Source organism: Humulus lupulus, chromosome 6, assembly GCF_963169125.1.
Source record: "Humulus lupulus chromosome 6, drHumLupu1.1, whole genome shotgun sequence".
NCBI classification, from domain to species: Eukaryota; Viridiplantae; Streptophyta; class Magnoliopsida; order Rosales; family Cannabaceae; genus Humulus; species Humulus lupulus.
The window spans coordinates 221,999,838-222,019,465 of record NC_084798.1 but is presented as its reverse complement, the minus strand read 5'-3'; the positions used below and the strand labels follow the sequence as shown (position 1 = coordinate 222,019,465).

The following is a 19,628-nucleotide window of genomic DNA, read 5'->3' as shown; positions in this document are numbered from 1 at the left end:
TGGATAGCATTCCAGCTGTTGTTGATATCGCGTCCCTCCTTTGTTTGTAGCTTGTATGCTCCATGTCCGACTACCTTTGTGATGAGGTAGGGACCTTCCCATGTCGGGGCGAGCTTACCTGCTCCAGCTTCCTTAGTGTTCTGGAAGACTCTTCGTAGAACCCAATCTCCTACTTTGAATGTCCGAGTGCGGATGTTCTTGTTGTAATGTCTGGCTATGCTCTGTTGATAGGCTGAGACTCTTAAGAGTGCTTTGTCCCTTCTTTCGTCGATGGTGTCGAGTTCATGGCACATGTTTTCCCAATTTTCTTCGTCTGTAGTTAGCTCATATCTGGCTGTCGGAACTTCGCTCTCAGTAGGGATGACTGCCTCCATCCCGTAAGCTAATGAGAATGGTGTCTCCCCTGTCGCAGTCCTGGTTGTGGTTCGATAGGACCACAGGACTCCTGGCAACTCGTCAGCCCATCTTCCCTTAGCTTTTTCGAGGCGCTTCTTGATGTTGTTCATGATGGTCTTGTTAGATGACTCTGCCTGTCCATTTGCTTGGGGATACCTTGGTGTCGAGAAGCTGAGCTTGATGTTCCAGAACTTGCAGAAGTCTTGGAAGTCGAAACTGATGAATTGAGAACCATTGTCTGTCACAATTTCTTTTGGTAATCCGTACCTACAGATCACATTCTTCCAAATGAAACCCTTTACTTCTTTGTCTCGGACTTGGTGGAATGAGTCTGCTTCGATCCACTTGCTGAAGTAGTCGGTCACTGCAAGCATGTACATTTTCTGTCCTGGTGCGGTTGGAAGCTTGCCTACTATATCCATCCCCCATTTCATGAATGGCCAAGGGGACGTGATTGAGATGAGACGCTCCGGAGGTTGGTGGGATATCTGAGCGAACCGTTGGCATTTGTCGCATCGTCTGGCATAGTCAGAGGCATCAGCTCGCATGGTTGGCCAGTAGTAGCCTTGTGTTAGGGCACGGTGCGCCAAGCTTCGTCCTCCAGAGTGGTTGCCGCACTCTCCTTCATGCAACTCAGCCAGTACGTATTTGGCCTCTGCAGGGTTAATGCATTTCAAATATGGACCAGAAAATGAACGTTTATATAGTTTACCTTGTATAATAGTGAAGCGGGCTGACTGAGCCTTGACCCGACGTGCTTCGTTCTTATCTTCGGGAAGTATGTCATGTTCTAAGTACTCGACTATTGAAGTCATCCATGTTCGGTTGTTGGAGATGTCATTAACTTGCTCTTCTTCATCTTTCCAGACAGCTGGCCATTGGAGATATACTACAGGTATTGTCTTGGGGTCGGTTGTCTGGATGGAGGATCCAAGGTTTGCTAATGCATCTGCATGGCTGTTCTCCCCTCTTGGTACTTGGTTGATAGTGAACTCGTCGAAGACTGACTGCAACTTTTTAGTCTTGTTGAGGTAGGCAGTCATTTTGTTATCCCGGGCCTGGTAGCTACCTTGCATTTGGTTGACTACCAATTGAGAATCACTGAAGACCACGATCTTTTTTATTCCCATGTCTTTGGCTAGTCCGAGTCCTGCTATCATTGCTTCGTATTCAGCTTCATTGTTGGTAGCTTTGAACCCGCATCGGACTGCTTGTTCGATTATGTCACCTTGGGGTGAAGTCAGGACGAGTCCGAGTCCACTTCCTCTGGTGTTACTTGAGACGTCTACTTGCAACTTCCAGATTCCGACTGATTGTCCCTCGGTCAGACAACAAAGTTCCTTTTCTGTCTGCACATGCATGTTAGGTGTAAAATCTGCAATGAAATCAGCTAATACCTGAGATTTGAGGGAAGTTCGTGGCTTGTATGTTACTTCGTACTCGCTGAGCTCTACCGCCCACTTGGTAAGTCTGCCTGACAATTCTGGTTTATGGAGGATTGTTTTGAGTGGGAAGGTGGTCAAGACCGTTATTGGATGGCACTGGAAGTATGGGCGTAGCTTCCTTGCTGCGTGGATGAGTGCTAGTGCAAGCTTCTCCAGCTGGCTGTATCGGGTTTCTGCATTAAGCAAAGCTTTGCTTACATAGTAGACTGGAGACTGCTTGCCTTCCTCTTCCCGGACTAGGACTGCGCTAACTGCCGTCTCGGATACTGCTAGATAGATGAATAATGTCTCATTGTCTTTTGGCTTTGAGAGGAGAGGCGGGCTGGTCAGGTACTGTTTTAGCTGGCCCAGTGCCTCTTCACATTCAGCTGTCCACTCGAAGGTTTTTGATTTCCTTAGCGTGTTGAAGAAGAGGTGACATCGTTCTGAAGACTTTGAGATGAATCGGCTGAGTGCTGCAATGCGTCCAGTTAGTTTCTGTACGTCTTTTATGCACGTTGGGGAAGGAATCCTTTGGATTGACTCTATCTGTGCTGGGTTTGCCTCGATTCCCCTTTGGGTTACAAGGTACCCAAGGAACTTTCCTGCAGTCACACCAAAAGAACATTTAGTTGGATTCAGTTTCATATTATATTTCCTGAGAATGTCAAAAGATTGTTTTAAATGGTTGATATGGTCCTCTGCAATGAGGGATTTGACGAGCATGTCGTCAATGTAGACTTCCATCGTCTTCCCCAGTAATCCGGCAAACATCTTGTTGACTAGTCTCTGATATGTTGCTCCAGCGTTCTTCAATCCGAATGGCATGACCTTGTAGCAGAATATGCCTAAGTTGGTCATGAAGGCTGTCTTTTCCTGGTCGTCTGGATGCATCAGGATCTGGTTGTATCCTGAGTATGCGTCCATGAAGCTTAGGAGTTCATGACCGGCTGTGGCGTCTACTAGCATGTCTATGTGCGGTAATGGGAACGAGTCTTTTGGACACGCCTTGTTGAGGTCTGTGAAGTCAATGCAAACTCGCCATTTGCCATTCTTTTTTTTCACAATGACTACGTTAGCCAACCAGTCGGGATAATGCACCTCCCTCACGAACCCATTATCAATAAGCTTTTGAACTTCTTCGTTAATGGCTTTGTTCCTTTCAGGGGAAAATTTTCTTCTTTTTTGCTTCCTTGGTGGGTAGTCTGGATCAACCTGCAATTTATGGACAATTATTTCGGGGTCAATTCCAGTCATGTCCGCATGGGACCAAGCAAAACAATCATAATGGGCAGATAAAAAGTCAATGAGCTTAGTTCTGATGTCAGGATCCAATCGTGATCCGATTTGGACTTTGTGATCTGGAAAGTCCGGATGTATCTGGACTTCGTCCAACTCCTCCATGTCTGGTTGGTTCAACTGGGAGTCAGTCAGTCTGTCTTCCTGTAATTGCTATAACTGAGCGGGTTTGGGTTTCATGGTAGTCTGGTAACACGCTCTCGAATCTTTCTATTGGCCTTTAATTTCTTTTACTCCCCACTTAGTTGGGAACCTTAGAACTTGGTGGTATGTTGAAGGGACTGCCTCCATTTCATGTATCCATGGTCGTCCCAGTATCACGTTGTAAGCAGACGGAGAGTCTACTACCAGGAATCTTGTGCATAGATTGACTCCTTCGGCATAGACAGGTAGCTCGATCTCTCCTAGTGTGTTCTTTTGTTCTCCACTGAAACCGATGAGGATTGTAGTCTTCTTTATAATCTTTGATTCATCTATCCCCATTTCCCTGAGAGCACTTAAAAATAAAATGTTAGCTGAACTACCATTATCAATAAGTATACGTTTAGTAAGACAATTAGCAATGTAAAGTGCAATGACAAGAGCATCATGATGTGGGTTGAGGAGTCTGGTTGACTCTGTTGTTGAGAAACTGATGGTTTGAGCTGGTAGGTTGATGGTATTCTTCTCTGTCTCGCCGGACTCTCCTTTGACCCAGTTGGTCTGCCTGGCATGTCTTTTGGCTGCTGAATGGGTGACTCCGCTTACCTCAGAGCCACCAGTTATTACGTTCACCGTCCGTTCATGAGTAGGTGGTTTCGGCGGGGTTACTTCTCTTCGGACGACTGACCTGTCTGCCTCCTGCTGGAATGTTCTTTTGCCTTTGTCTGTAAGTAAGTCAATCAGGTGACCACGCTTTAACAGGTTGGATACTTCGAGTTTTAAGGCAATGCACTCATCCGTTCGGTGACCGTGGTCATTGTGGAATTCACACCATTTTGCTTTGTCTCGCTGGTCAGACGGAGTCCTCATCCTTTCCGGCCATTTCACTTTGTCTCCGAGTCCTTTCAGTACGCCAACGACTTCAGCTGGTGAAATTGAAAGATTGTATTCTGGTATCTTTGGTCCATCTCGCAGACGTGTCTCGGACGACCGGTTGTACTCCCTCCTTCTGTTCTCTGATCTGTTGGGATACGGGTATGGCTCGGATCGTCTATCACTCTGCCGTCTGCCTGCCCTCGAGTCTCTTCGAGTGTCTTTCCTCGGAGAAGAGTGATAATAGTTAACTTCATCCTCCTCCCACTTGATCTGTGCCCAGGCTTTGGCGAGAACGTCTTCCATCGTCTTGCAAGGATACTTGGTAAGTTCTTTGTATAGGTCTGAGTCGTACCGGAGTCCCTTGCGGAAGGCTGAGATGGCTGTGTCCTGATTACAATGGGTTATAGAAACCTTTTCTTTGTTGAAGCGGCCTACGTACTCTCGTAAAGGCTCACCCCGTCGTTGAACTATGATGTAGAGGTCTTCTGCAGACTTTTCAAGTTTCCTGCTACTAGCAAACTGCTCAACAAAAGTGTCAGTCAATTGTGCAAAAGTAGAAATAGAATTATTAGGTAAATTAGTATACCACTGGAGGGCTAGTCCAATCAGACTAGAACCAAACCCCTTACACATGCATGCTTCCCTCATATCACGTGGGATGGCAACGGTGAACATCCTCTGCCTATACTGTGCGATGTGATCATCCGGGTCAAACGTCCCGTCAAACATCTTCATATTTGGGAAGTTGAACTTCTTTGGCATTTCCACTAGTGCAATGTCATCTACGAATGGAGAGTCCGCATAACAGCTTGCTGCACTCTTCTTAATCAGAGCCGGCATCCCAGGAATCCGTTGAATGAGCGCCTCCATCTCAGCTAACTTTCGAGCCAACTCAGGATCTTGGATTGGAAATGAGCTTGTGGTTGCTCGGCGGATTGGCTCGCTCAAGACTGGGTGATTAAATCCGATTGCCTGTTGCTCAGGTATATTCTGACCAGCTCCAATGATGATCTGGCTGGCTCCAATGGTAGGCTGACTAGCACTTGGAACCTGCTGCTGTCCGGGTCCAGTGGCTGGCTGACTGGCTCCTGGAATCTGTTGCTGTCCGGGTCCAGTGGCTGGCTGACTGGCTCCTGGAATCTGTTGCTGTCCAGCTGCACCGGCTGGCTGGCTGATTCCCGGAATCTGCTGTGATCCGGGCGCAGATGAATGTCCATGTTCAGTCATGGTTACCTGTTCGCCTGTATTGACAACATAATTTTGAATGTTAGACATGGTGGGTGGAGTTTGATAATTCCTTACCGAGGGTGATGGAACTGTCTGATTCAGTCCATCACTGTTAGAGATAGGAGTGAGGTCTCCCAGAGGTTGCATAGGGCTGACTGGGCCTCGGAAGCGGGATGGCTGAGCCTCGGTGGCTTGAGAGGACATGGCCTCCATTCGTACGAGCAGGTCAGCATTTTCAGTTTCGAGCCTCCTCATTTTCTCGCGTTCTTCATTCATCTGGGCAGTAAGAGCAGCGAGTTGAGCAGACAGATCGGGTGTCTCAGTCACGTCTGACATGGCTCTCAAGTGAACTTTTTGATCTCTTTGTTGATCGTTTGATTGCTAGGGCCCCACGGTGGGCGCCAAATTGTAGAGGTGATTTCCTACAATTGATTAGATGGGCACCAGCAACCTGTCAATAACAAAAAGAAGAGAGACGAGAGTTCAATTGGGAGCACCGGTGGGGTGTCAGCCAAAGGGACTCCGACGCTCAAGTCAGTCGGGTTGTAACGAGAGCTAATAGAAAGTAATAAAATTAAGATATAAATAGTCGAAATGATGATGGATGAAGGAGTCGTAAAATGGTCAGAGTGACGGTGGCGATGACGGAGGAGTCAAGCGACTAGGTCAGGTCCAATCAGACTGACTAATTAGTCTTGCTTGACTGGATTGCTCAGAAATAGAGTAGCCTTCGTTTCAATTAGAGAGTAAAGAAAGTTCAGTGATTATTTGATGCCTTTTCTCAACCTCTGATGGTCTTATTTATTGTCCTCCTTCTCGTTCCGTCCTCCTCCGTCTTTCTCCTTCGCTTGACTCGCTCCAAGTGGTTTTATTCCGAGATTCTTGGCGAACGTGATGGGAGCCTTGACTGTTTCAAGGTCCCTGGCTGACTGAGTGTATCCGAATTCGGGTCCGGGTATGGTTTTGGGTAATTGGATGGTACTTTGTATATGCGAGCCTATTTTACATGGGCTTTGGGCCTTCTTGGCTAGTTAGATAGCTTATTGGGCTGACTGACTGCTTGTTGGACTATTATTTTTCAAGTATACGAATTTTGTCCACTACAATCGGTACACCAAAAAAATAGGGGTGCATTGGAGAAGCACCTTATATGTAGGTTGAAAATGTGGTCACAAATAGTTACTAGAAAATGAGAAAGAAAAAAAGTTAGAAAGACTAAAAGGTACTTTAAACTATTCTGCATGAATTTTTTGATATTGGCAGATATGTCAATTAGATAAGAAAAGGAATCAAGCGTCATCTTCATCTTGGCATTTTGAATTAGCGATCACAAATAGTTACTAGAAAATGAGAAAGAAAAAAACTTAGAAAGACTAAAAGGTACTTTAAACTATTCTGCATGAATTTTTGGATATTGGCAGGTTTGTCAATTAGATAAGAAAAGGAATCAAGCGTCATCTTCATCTTGGCATTTTGAATTAGTTGTCGTTTTTCAACATTATTGTCGTTCTTCGAATGATGTCGTTTTTGTCCCTAACATTTCTGTTATTTCTCTATAATATATACACACAAACATACATAATAGGCACTTGAGTTGAGCAGCAATATAATATAACATACCCAACTGATATCACCGTCGTTTTCTTTCTCTCGATGTATCATCATTCACTCTTCTTTTTAAATTTAATGTCGTATTTCTATATTAGCGTCGTTTTAAATCATTATTGTCGTTTCCTATATTGTTGTCGTTATTGGACGTTTCGTCGTTTTGTTTCTGATATTTTGCTATTTTTTTTTCCTGTTCAGTAATTCTCATTTGAAAATGTTCTTATAATACTAAGTAGTTTTAAATTTTCTAATACCATTTGCTTGCTTTGAGTAAAAATATAAACTGCCACTAATATCTATAATTTTATTTTGTAGAAATGAGAAGAAAAAAAAATCATAAAGCTAGTAAAGAAAAGTGTCCAACTTAAAAGCCATTTACATTATTATAGTCTAACATTACAAATAATAAATACCAAAACAAATCTACAATAAAATTGTGTTATTTACATTATATTATTTTTAGTAACTATACTTCGATTAATTAATTCTCAATCAAAAGAAGAATGACATTACTACATCATAATAAACAATAATAGTAATAATAATCCATTGTTTTCTTAATTAGCTTAATTTGGCAGTAACAAGGCCTTCAAGGGATCCAATGAGGCCAACCACAGTGACAAGAAAGCAAAAGAAGCTAAAAGTTCTAAGAACAATCCATTTTCTAGACCAAGCCACTATTTTCCTCTGTATAAAATACATCTCCACAGGAAAATATATGGCCAGAGGCCAAAAATTCAAGGCTCCCAACACTCCCAAAACTTGGTTGAAGTAAGGGAACAACATGGCAAGTCCAGTTGTGGACAACACATAAGCTGTTCTGAAGCACAGTCTGAGAGAATTGAGCTGAACTGGTGGCAGCAATGGAATTTTGACTGTGTGGAAGTTATTCACAAAAGCACTGTCTGGAAATTTTCTGATGAACCATTTTTCCACCACTGAGAATACAGGCTGACTGTATATCTGCCACCAAAAAAAAAATTAACATAAGAGCAAGAATGAGTTGGTCTATTTGATTTGTCTTTTTTTGGTAAAAAAAGAGACTAGAGAAGCATCCCAACTAGAAATGACAAGGGAACGAGAAAAAGTCGATTTTTGAAATACTATTCTAGTTCTTGTTTCTTTTCCCCGCATAAAAAAATGTTAATTTTTTGGCGGGGAAAAGTTATTCGGTTTTGACATACCATCCCCACTCCATTTAACATTTATAAAAATGAGAATAGAGAAGCATTCTAGACTAGAGACGACAACATAGCGAGGAAAGGCTAGATTAGATTTTGAAATAGCATCCCCACCCCAATTAACATTCGAGGCAGGTTTGGTTGAAAATTTTCAAATGAAAAATTGCACCAATAAAAGTAGGTCATATGGTATCAATGAGATTTTTTTTCTTCATATAAAAAAGAGTATTAAAATTTGGAGTAGCATATGTATTTGATTACCTGATATCCTCCCACCAAGTGCAGAACAATGCAGGCATTGGCAAAGTCTATGAGCCAAAAAGGCTCGTAGAATCCGAACCCGGTTAGGAGGTTCCCCGGTGTGTCGTTGCCAAAGGCTGCATAGCCAAAGCAACCACAACAGAGGTAGAAGAATGTTGTCACAAAGATTGCAACCATTGAAGCCTTCTTCATGGTTTTGTTCTCTGCTGGAGGAGATTTCAAGGTGTCTTGAATCTCGAGAAGGATAATCGCGTATGGATAGGCGAAAGCGATGTCTCCGAGTGCTTGGAAGGCTAGCCATAGTTTGTCGGCCATGTTTGAAGCTGGAACTCCTGTTATGCTCCCTTTAATTGTTCCATTTTCTGCAATTTTTTCACCAAAATAAATTAAGCTCAAAACTACATATGGCTGCATTGAAAGCATGTTTAGAACTTGCTCAAAAGTTATTGAACTTAATGCAAATCTTAGTTTTAGTCCTAAAGAAAAATCATTTTAACCATGTCATTACTAAAAAGTTTGTGGATCTAAAAGTATTAATCACAAAAATCACAATTTGTTTTCGTTAAATATATTTGTATTTACAACAAATTTTATCACTAAAAGTAATATAGGTTGTAACTAAAACTATATTAATGATAACTTGTGATTAAGTATGATTTTTTGGTCAGAAAATTTTTTTTGTTACAAATAAAAGTGACATTTAGTCAAACAAAATATATGTTGTGAATAAAATGTTGGTACTAAAGAGTACATTTTTTTGTAGTGACTTGACATCCTTATTGAGAATGCTACTTTGCCAAAAAAAAAACAAAGAAAGAACCTTTACCGAATGGTATTTTTTCAATAATTCTTTATAAAATAATATTCTTAGCACACACTTAACATCCTATCAAATTCACGGACCCTGTGTCGACAAGACTATTTTGTAAAAAATTATAAATGAAAATAATAGTGATTTTTTTGTTGATAATTTTACAAATTAAGTAATCTTCTTTACATACTTTGCAAAAATACCATTAAGTGTTTATTATAACTAAAAGTGATATTTAGTCACACATTTGTGACTTAACATCCTTCTTGAAAATGCTACTTTGCCAAAAAATAAAGAAACTTTACCAAATGATATTTTTCCAATATTTCTTTATAAAATAATATTCTTAACACGCACTTAACATCCTATCAAATTCACCGAAGTCACATCGATTAGACTATTTTGTAAAAAATTATAAATGAAAATAACAGTATTTTTTTTTATAATTTTACAAATTAAGTAATCTTCTTTACACACTTTGCAAAATACCATTAAAAAATAATTATTTTGCAAAATAACATTAAATAAAAATCAGTCTTAAAAATTTACCTATGACTTTGGCGAAGCCCAGGCCAAATCCAATGAAAGCATAGGCAAAGGACATGATAGCAGCAATGATAGAAAGCCAAGCCATGTTATGGAAATCTGGAATCTGTGACATAAAAATTTGCACCACTCCAAATAGCAACATGTACAGAGTTTTTCCATAAGAACAATCAGCCTCGTGCCCTTTTTTATGGTAACAATTCGATTTCATGATTGCACTGCATTGAAAGAAAAAAAAAATACAAATCAAGACATCAAAATTATCATAGCAAACTTCAGTTAAAAACAGAGTTAAAAAGTAATAAAATGGCTATGAATTACCTCATACTTGTTGCAGTAGTAATCACATATGCAATACCAGTTCCAAACATGCTCAAATATTGAAGTAACCCACAAACCAAAGTATGTTTACTACCTGAACTAATAACAAAATCTATAAAAAACAAAAAACCATGCCCTATATATGTTGAAGACTATAAAAGATGAATAAGATAAAGGGTCGAGGCCGAACCCTGACTAGGTGGCTTCTCATTATTGTGTGCTCACTCCTCGAGTATCGGTGAGCCAATAAAGAGAAGCCACACGTAACCCAATCTTGGGATGGACTCGGCCTGAGTAGGTGGCTTCTCATTATTTTGGGTTCACTCCCCGAGCAGCAGTGGGCTAATAAAGAGAAGCCACCTAACCCAATCCTGGGATGGACTCGGCCTGAACAGGTGGCTTCTCATTATTGTGCGTTCACTCCCCGAGCAGTAGTGGGCTAATAAAGAGAAGCCACTTAACCCAACCCTGGGATGGACTCGGCCTGACTAGGTGGCTTCTCATTATTGTGCGTTCACTCCCCGAGTAGCAGTGGGCCAATAAAGAGAAGCCACTTAACCGAACCCTGTGATGGACTCGGCCTGATTAGGTGGCTTCTCATTATTGTGCGTTCACTCCCCGAGTAGCAGTGGGCCCATAAAGAGAAGCCACCTAACCCAACCCTGGGACGAACTCGGCCTCGCCCTCCACCGTTGCTTGGAATTTAAAAAATGAGTATACCTACCTAGATTAACTCGAACAGCATCAATATAAGAGTGGTTTCTCTTGCCAGTTACAGAATCAGGAGTTCTGTAACAATCAGAGAGAAGAAACGAAGAGATATAGGTGATTATGGCAAAGCACAGCAACGAAACTGGGCCACCAATCCAACCCAACTGAGAAGTACTCCAAGCTAGAGAGAGCACTCCAGCGCCTATAACAGCAGTGATGATGTGAGCCACACAGCTCCATAGTGTTCCTAAGTGACCAAGATATCGAGTTCGATGAGTTTCATGACTGAGTTTTGTAAGATATGGAAAAAGAAGAAGCTATTTTACCGGTTCTAAGTGGGTGACCATCGTCGTCGCAGGAAGCTCTGTCGATTTCGAAAGAGTTTTGGACCGCCATGGTTGCTCAGCTCAGTTTTGCTTCTAAGAATTACATAAGCATTATTGTTTTTTTCACCGAATGAGAGAGAGAGAAGGTGTTTGGTTTATAGAGGTGATCATAGTTGGGTTGGGGACAAGTTGTAGATGATGATGTTGACTTGTTGTGAGTACGTACGTAAGTATGTTTTGTTTTGTGTGTGCATGTGACTATATAAATATATATATATATATATTAATCCCCACTTGGGACTTTCAGTATTCTTGTCATTTCAATAGTTTTTTACTATATTTAGACTTATTACCGTGTATATTGTAGCTACTTAGAATATTAATACGATATTTAAAAAATTTTGAATAATTTATAGTACCGAAAAGTAGATTGATTAATTTTTTTTTTACGCGTAGAAAGTAACATATTTAAATCTAGTTATCGGTATTGTAAATTATTCGGAATTTTTTGAAAATTTGTAGAATGCTCTAAACAACTACAATATACACAATCATGAAAAAATTACACCAAAAACCATTCAAGAATTGAAAACAACAAAGAGCCATAAAAAACCCCTATATATATATGTATATTAATATATGTGTGTTTAGTCCAAAAAGAGTTCCAGTGGGTGGGTGGGAATGGTCAGTCCTAGATAACCCTTTTCTATCAAGGTCTCAATTGAACACTATAAAAAAAAAAGATTTTTCTTTTTATAATTAATCCAAAATTTAAAATATATTTTCTAACATTAATTAACATTTAAAATATAAACTTTATACTTAAATAGTCAAGCCTAGCTAGATAGGTTAATTATTTAGAGAAGGTGGAGTGCCCTAATACTTGTAATTATTGGATATAAATTGATAGATTTAGAAATTTTAGACACTAATTATTTCTATGGACTCAAAGTCCAACTAGTAGATTTGTCTAGAGTTGGTTTTATATATATACTTATCTTAACCTACATACTATATATATATATATATAGTTCTCTTTTTATGGGGAAAAAGGCTCTTTGTTCCATGAATGAAGGTCCTTAAAATCAATTATTTGAACTGATTTTTTTTACAAAAGCTAAGACATTATTGCAACTCCATGCCTTTATAAGAAATAATTCAGTAATGGGTAGTTGTCATATTCATATCATGCCAAGTTGGTTTATATATATATATATATACTGAGTATAATTTCTCTACAGAAACTTCACTTTAAGTTTTATTGGTGGGGCTACGATTTTTAAAAAATTCTGAATAGTTTACAGTACCGAAAACTAGGTTCAAATAAGTTGTTGCACGTGTGATTAATTTTTTTATGTACGTGGAAAACAATATGTTTGAACCTAGTTTTCGGTACTGTAAACTATTTGAAATTTTCTGAAAATTTGCAGGATGCTCTAAATAACTACAATATACACGATCATAAAAAAAAATATCGGAGATCACAAGTCGAGAACAATAAAAAACCTTACTGTTAGGGCTTATAGTGAAGCTCCTGTAGAAAAATTATCCTATATATTTATATATATAGATGATACTTTTTCTCTTCATGTGCATACTCTTTTATTTTCTGCATAAACTTTTTTTATAATTACGTTGTACTTTTTCAGAGTATTAAATTTATTATATACGTGTCTATTTTTTTTTTTTTGAATAGTCACTTGAATATGGGAAAAAAAAGCTTAGAAAGATCAAAAGAAACTTTATACTATTCTACATGAATTTTCTAATACTACCAGAATTTGACTAATAGTAAAGAAAAGGAATCAAGTGTCATCTTCATCTTGGAATTTTCTTTGTTACTTTACTACTTTCTTTATTCCCACAAATATTTTTTGAATCTATTGGCATAGTGACATATATAAATATGAAATTGAGGTCATTTTTTAGGACCAGAAGATGCACTGAGTGAGTGGGTGGTTGGTTAGTCCATTCTACTTGCTAGTAAACAGCAAAAGGACAATCATCAATATAATTGTCCTTGTTTGCTTAGAACTATTGAAATGTCCAAACACCATAATGAAAAAGTTTGGAGAAAATTGATTGGTTCGAGAATAGAAAACTGCATTTTTGAAAATCCGAATTTAGTGACTAAAAACATGTTTATGGGAATGTGATTGGTTCAATGTCTGTAAATTGTTTTTGAGTTTTAAAAAACTAAATCTGTGAAAATGGAGAAAACTAAATCTGATTCGAATTTAATTTTCAAATACAGTCTACCAATCATGTATTTGACGGGTCCCACGGATTTTTAAAAATTTAAATCATAAAGTTGTATCTAAATTGAATACCAAAAACACCCTTAGTTTTTTTTCGCTTTTTTTTACCATCCTGTAAATTTTTATTTAAGACAGTAGTTTTGAGTAATGCCATAGGGCATCGCATGTACTTGCTCAATATTGTTGTACTAATATAGACGAGTCGCACATTATTAAATTGAGTATTGCTATGGGGCACCGCATGGTATAACCCAACAACATTATTTGATACGACATACAATGATGAACAACTTAATATGTGAGACCTGATAATAAATTGTATTAATCACAATATACCACATCAAATGGTGTTGGAGATCATATGGTGCTTCGTAACAACATTCTCTTAAACTATCACGTTAAATCTACACCAATATTATTCCGTTAATCAGCACATAATAATATTCTATAATTTTGAAAATGATATTAATTAAAAAGCACCTTCTTATATCACTAAATTATTATGTTTGGACAATATTTCTATACACACTTGATTAAGATATAAGTGGTTATATGCTTAATTAAGACCTTATATATTAATTAAGCTCCTTGCTCTCACAAAGTCCTTTCATTGTTGTCTTCTTTAGTATCCAACTTTAGGAGGTCCAACCAGTGGGTTTGCCTTTTTAACTTTGGTCCACTTTCTTTTTTAACATTTTGTTTCACAAGTCAATTCTTTGATAAAAATCTTGCTTTGTGTTATCACACACAAAATCTATAAATCTATAAATATATATATAAATATCTTGTTAAATTGGTATTCTTGTTCTTGGACTACTAGGGCAAGAAAACAATGTGACAAAAACTAATAATAATAGACCATACACCATCACTCACTTCCCATTTCATACCATGGATTTAGTTGAAATATCATCTTAATTTTTTATTTTTTGTTTATTTTTGAAAAATTATTTTGTCATTGAGTAAAAAAAAAGTAATTTTTAGTGACAACTTTTTAGTCACAACATATATTTTGTGTGACTAAATGTTACTTTTAGTAACAAAAAAAAATTACTTGTGACTAAAAAGTCATACTTAATCACAAGTTGTCACAACCTATTATTTTTAGTAATAAAGTTTGTTGTGACTAAAAATACATTTAGTGACAATAAATTGTAATTTTTGTGACTAATACTTTTAACTACGGACTTTTTAGTGATGACATAAGTAAAATAATTTTTTTTTAGTCACAAATTTTTTGTTTTTAGTCACAAAATTTATTGTGACTAAAACTAAATTTTTTTGTAGTGAGTTTTGCTAATCATATAATAGAGTTCCCTTTTTTCGACCAAAATAAATATATTTCTTAAAATATAATACCAAAATTGTCACTATCTCTAAAGAACACTATACCAAAATCATATAATAGACTTTTTAGTGAGGACATAAATATAAGATGATTTTTTTTTAGTCACAAATTTTTTGTTTTTAGTCACAAAATTTATTGTGACTAAATCTAAAGTTTTTTGTAGTGAGTTTTGCAAATCATATAATAGAGTTCCCTTTTTTTCGACCAAAATAAATATATTTCTTAAAATATAATACCAAAATTGTCACTATATCTAAAGAACATTATACCAAAATCATATAATAGACTTTTTAGTGATGACATAAATATAAGATGATTTTTTTTTAGTCACAAATTTTTTGTTTTTAGTCACAAAATTTATTGTGACTAAAACTAAAAAAATTTGTAGTGAGTTTTGCAAATCATATAATAGAGTTCCCTTTTTCTCGACCAAAATAAATATATTTCTTAAAATATAATACCAAAATTGTCACTATATCTAAAGAACACTAGTACTTTTTGAGGTTTGAGATTTTCTTTATCTTTTATTTTTAAATTGGTTTTAATTTTCTAAATATAGTTTTTGTGTTATTTATTAATGAGATAATTCAATGAATATATATATATATAAAGAGTAATACACAGTAAGATTAAGTAGTTGATTTAATAAAAAATGGATTTTGATTTAAATCAACTTAATCTAATATATCATATTTATTTAATATAACAAAAATAAGTACAAAATTTTGGTGTCTATTGAACATTATATATTTAGCTACATGTGCATAAAAGTCAAATGAACTTTAATAATCTTTGCATTTTAATTAAAAGGAGAGAAAAAAACAAATTGACTGTTTGGTATAATTTGTATATTTGGGAAAAGATTAATGTTAGCTGTCAACATTTGACATTTGATTCGACTTAATAAGAAAAAAATTATTAATAAGTTTTATTCGTAATAATTAATGATATTTTGGAAATGTTATTTTAGTAGGGATTGTCATGCACAATTTTGTACTTTTTTAATTATTATAAAATCTTAGAATGATGTTTTGTATTTTTAGTATTTAAAAGAAGTTATCGGTTAATAATTTAAAAAAAAAATCTTCTCACCTTTTATAAACACAATTTTTTTTACAAGTAATAAACACAATTTCTTTTGAATTCTATATTTCAAAGTGAATGGATTTATTAAAAAAATGTAACAAAATAATACTATTTTTTTCACTTTATATTGGTATATTATTATTTATGATTGTGAGAAGTCAATTATGCATTTTTTTTTTTTTTGAAATGGTCAATTATGCATCTTAATTTTGACATGATAAAATAATAGTATGTTGTCCTAACCTCTAATTTGGGACAAAAAAAGAAATAAGAAATTAGAAAGAGAGACCTATAAACTATAAATGAAAGAGATTTAATTGATATATATAAAAGACTAGAAAACTTCTATACCCCATGATAAGTAAATTTGGACTAATAAGCCTCACATATTGTTTCTTATAAAACTAAAATTCTTCTTCTTCTTATATATATCTAGAAGGATATTTTATTATGGATGAAAACTTTTGTTGTCTTCTTCTTTTTTTATCTAACAAGAATCGCCTCCATCGAAATATATATATATATACTTCGATGGAGTAATGGAAATCGACATGGTAGAGCTTTGAAGTCCCTCATCAATGAGGTCTTCAATGCAACGAATGATAGTTTGAAAATAAACCCAAGACGAGATTTCAAAGGTTTTCCATATATGTTTAACCCTAGTTCAAACAGGATTCAAATCCTATCGAGTAATGATCTCGTGAAAATAATTTGAACATTTAATTAATTTAACTTGTGATATATATAATTGAATACTGATAATATTATGTTCGAACACTCATCAAATCATGTTTTGAATCTATGTGGAACTAATAAGTTTGAACCAAAAAAAAAATCCTAAAACAATTGTCATACAATATATTTTTCAGTCAAAATTCTACCTATTGACCAAAATAGCTCTAGATAGAGTCGTACTCGGCAAAACAACTTTTACATATATAAATATATATATATATTTATATAAATATGTACCATTTTGCAAAATAACCTATATTTGTCATTTTCCACCCCAACTTAGTATTAATAATTCTTTACAAAATAATCTTTTATAATTTCGATAGTTACTCAAAAATTTAGGCAGGTGATCGAAAAATTCAAACAACCAATCAAAAATTTTAGACAACTGGTCGAAAATTTTAGATAACTAGTCGAATTTCAGACAAATATTATTTTACAAACAATTATAAAAAATAAACCAGAGTGCAAAATTATTTAAAAAAAATAATAGTCAATTTTCACATATACATATACATGTATTTATATATTTATATATATATATATATCTCGAAGTAAAGTAATGTAGGAGGAAGGACATGCATGTGTATGTACCTGGCACTGCTGGCTGATGTGATAACATAGGCAATCCCAGTTCCAAATAAGTTCACCATCACAAGCACTACACTCACATATTCCCATTTCTTCCCTATAAATATATATAATATCATGCATGCATGACATATTTAATTATTACGTAATAGTAATATATAATAACAATAATTATTACAATTTGATGAGATATAAGAGAAAAGACTAGTAGAGAAGAATGGTAGTTGTGTATATATATATAGATGTACCTAAATAGAGTCTGACTGCCTCTGTATAAGAAGAACAACGACGATGCCGGTATCTGTAGCAATCACATAGAAGAAAAGTCGAAACAAAGGTAATGGCTGCAAATGCTATGATAGCCAATGGGCCTGCAATCCACCCCAATTGACCTATACTCCATGCAAGTGATAACACTCCTGCTCCTATCACTCCTGTTATTATATGTGCTGCACCATTCCATATGTTCCCTATAGTTCATCACAACACAAACACAAACCCTAACCCTAGTTTAGTTTCGCTCTTTTCTTGTCGTAAAAGCGATGAGAATAGAAGACTAAGGGGGCATTTGTTTTGGGGGTTTGCTTATAGGGAGAATGAGAAAGTTGACACTTTCTAATGTTTGGTTCGGTAATTAAGGAGGAGGAAAACTTGAATATTCTGTGAGACTTGTAGGTATATTTGTGAGTAATCCGAATCATTTTATTCTCTACTTGAGTTTCACTTTACTGCAATCTCCACTCTAAAACAAACGGCCCCTAAAAGCTATTGCAGTGACAGAGAGCCAGAAAGACTTTTCGTTGTTATTAGCTTTTCGGGGGAGTCTGAGCTCCAACCCTACTACTTTATTAGAAAAGAGAAACATTCCAAAAACAAAAAACAAAAAGTTTTATGTGTAAAGTACTATACATACTTTTTTTCTCTCTTTTCAAGAGATTTTCATACTACTATTTAAAAATTATAACGAGACTGTATGCGATAAAAATTTTCACCCGTGATTTTTATTAGTAATATAATAGTATACTTACCTGTTCTTATTATTTGGTGATGACCAAGGGATCCAACATCATCATCAACATCACCATCATCATCATCATCATCATCGGATGAAGAAAAGCTTTTTGCTTGGATTAAGGGTGCTGCTATTGATGATGAATTGTACTGTTGTTCCTCATCTTCTATACCCATTATATGATGATCTTCTTGTCTTGTTCTTTATTTTCTTCCTCAGAAAGACACTTCAAAATAAAAAATTTCAACTCTACATACATAAGACTCATATTTATACTTATATATAATATATATATGTGTTATTACATACCAAATTGTTAGTATATGTTGGCAATTTTTTTTTTGGTAATATATGTGTTGACATTTGCATCATATATATATATATAGTTGATATTTTTGAATCATATATGAACAATATAGTTGAGTGCACGTTGGAGAAACATATTTTTTGCATATCTATATAATAATTTTAAATATATAAATATGTATGTTTATTTTGAATTAATTAGTCCATATATATAAAAAAAAGACTTGTAACTAATACCTAAACCTAACTAACTAAGACTTAAATGGGTGGATAATCTTTGAGTATACGCATTCGGTTGACAGTTTGGTGAATATATATTTATTATTTGTTATATATATATTTATATAAAAATGTTGACGGTGGGTTAATTATATTATTAATTACTTGTCACGTTAAATTAGTTAATTGTTTTAATTAAAAAAAAGAAGAAGAAGAAAAAGTCGTGATGGCCAGCATTATTAATTGATTCATATATTATTAAGTGGTTTTCTTTTTTAGATAATCCAAAACCATAATTATATATTGGGAAATTTTCATATAATTGTAAGTTAACAAAAAAAAGACTTAATATATCGTTGAAATTAATTATAAATATACGGCACCCAAGCCCTTTTAATAACTCATGTAATTTTTCCTAATAACAAGTTAATAATGTTTCTAGAAGCTAATAATATAATTATTAATTGTTAGTATCCTATTTATTTAATAATATTATAATATGGTCAAATCTATTAACATAAATTTTGTTTGTTGGTTTGACTCTTTTTTTTAGGTATTATCTTAAAACTAAATTTGAAAAAGATAATCAGAGGAAAAAAATAATCGCAAAATAAAATGTTACCAGTGAAAACGAATCCAAATAAAGATAGATTTTTTTTTATAAACAAATAAATATAGATTTTAATAGTTATAGTTATAACCATTAATTTACTAACTTGAAAATTCATTATCACCACATGGTAACACACTCATTTCTTTTGTTAACATATTTGTAACAATGATTTACATAATTAATTTTAGGACAATTCTCCTATAGGAGCTTCACTTTAAGCTCTATCGGTGGAGTTCTTCACTGTTCTCGACTCGTGAACAGTTTTTGGCACAATTTTTTTTATGACCGTGTATATTGTAGTTGTTTAAAGCATCCTGCAAATTTTCAGAAAA

The 19,628-nt window shown here is 35.3% G+C and overlaps 1 protein-coding gene across 2 annotated transcripts; it reads right to left on the bottom strand.

Annotated features, from left to right (window-relative positions):
- Positions 1-7,456: 7,456 nt before the first annotated feature.
- Positions 7,457-18,429, bottom strand: LOC133783507 (probable amino acid permease 7). Of its 2 annotated transcripts, none has more exons than XM_062223155.1 (6): positions 18,175-18,429; positions 17,395-17,616; positions 17,150-17,243; positions 9,774-9,988; positions 8,414-8,775; positions 7,457-7,934 (listed from the first exon to the last, which is right to left on the bottom strand). In XM_062223155.1, exons 1-6 carry the CDS (start codon positions 18,332-18,334, stop codon positions 7,533-7,535), a joined length of 1,455 nt encoding a protein of 484 aa, XP_062079139.1. In that variant the 5' UTR covers positions 18,335-18,429; the 3' UTR covers positions 7,457-7,532. The 2 variants fall into 2 exon arrangements, with proteins under 2 accessions (XP_062079139.1, XP_062079140.1); XM_062223156.1 differs by lacking the exons at positions 17,150-17,243; positions 17,395-17,616; positions 18,175-18,429 and adding exons at positions 10,092-10,185; positions 10,816-11,049; positions 11,129-12,409.
- Positions 18,430-19,628: the final 1,199 nt, after the last annotated feature.

What these genes read in the sequence shown, in the direction of transcription:
- LOC133783507 (XM_062223155.1), bottom strand. Translation starts at nt 18,334, where the DNA reads ATGGGTATAGAAGATGAGGAACAACAGTACAATTCATCATCAATAGCA. An exon ending in ACATCAGCCAGCAGTGCCAG is followed by an intron (nt 9,989 to 17,149) that starts GTACATACACAT and finishes CTTTCAATGCAG; the next exon opens with TGCAATCATGAAATCGAATT. An exon ending in ACTTGGTGGGAGGATATCAG is followed by an intron (nt 7,935 to 8,413) that starts GTAATCAAATAC and finishes TTTTGGTGGCAG; the next exon opens with ATATACAGTCAGCCTGTATT.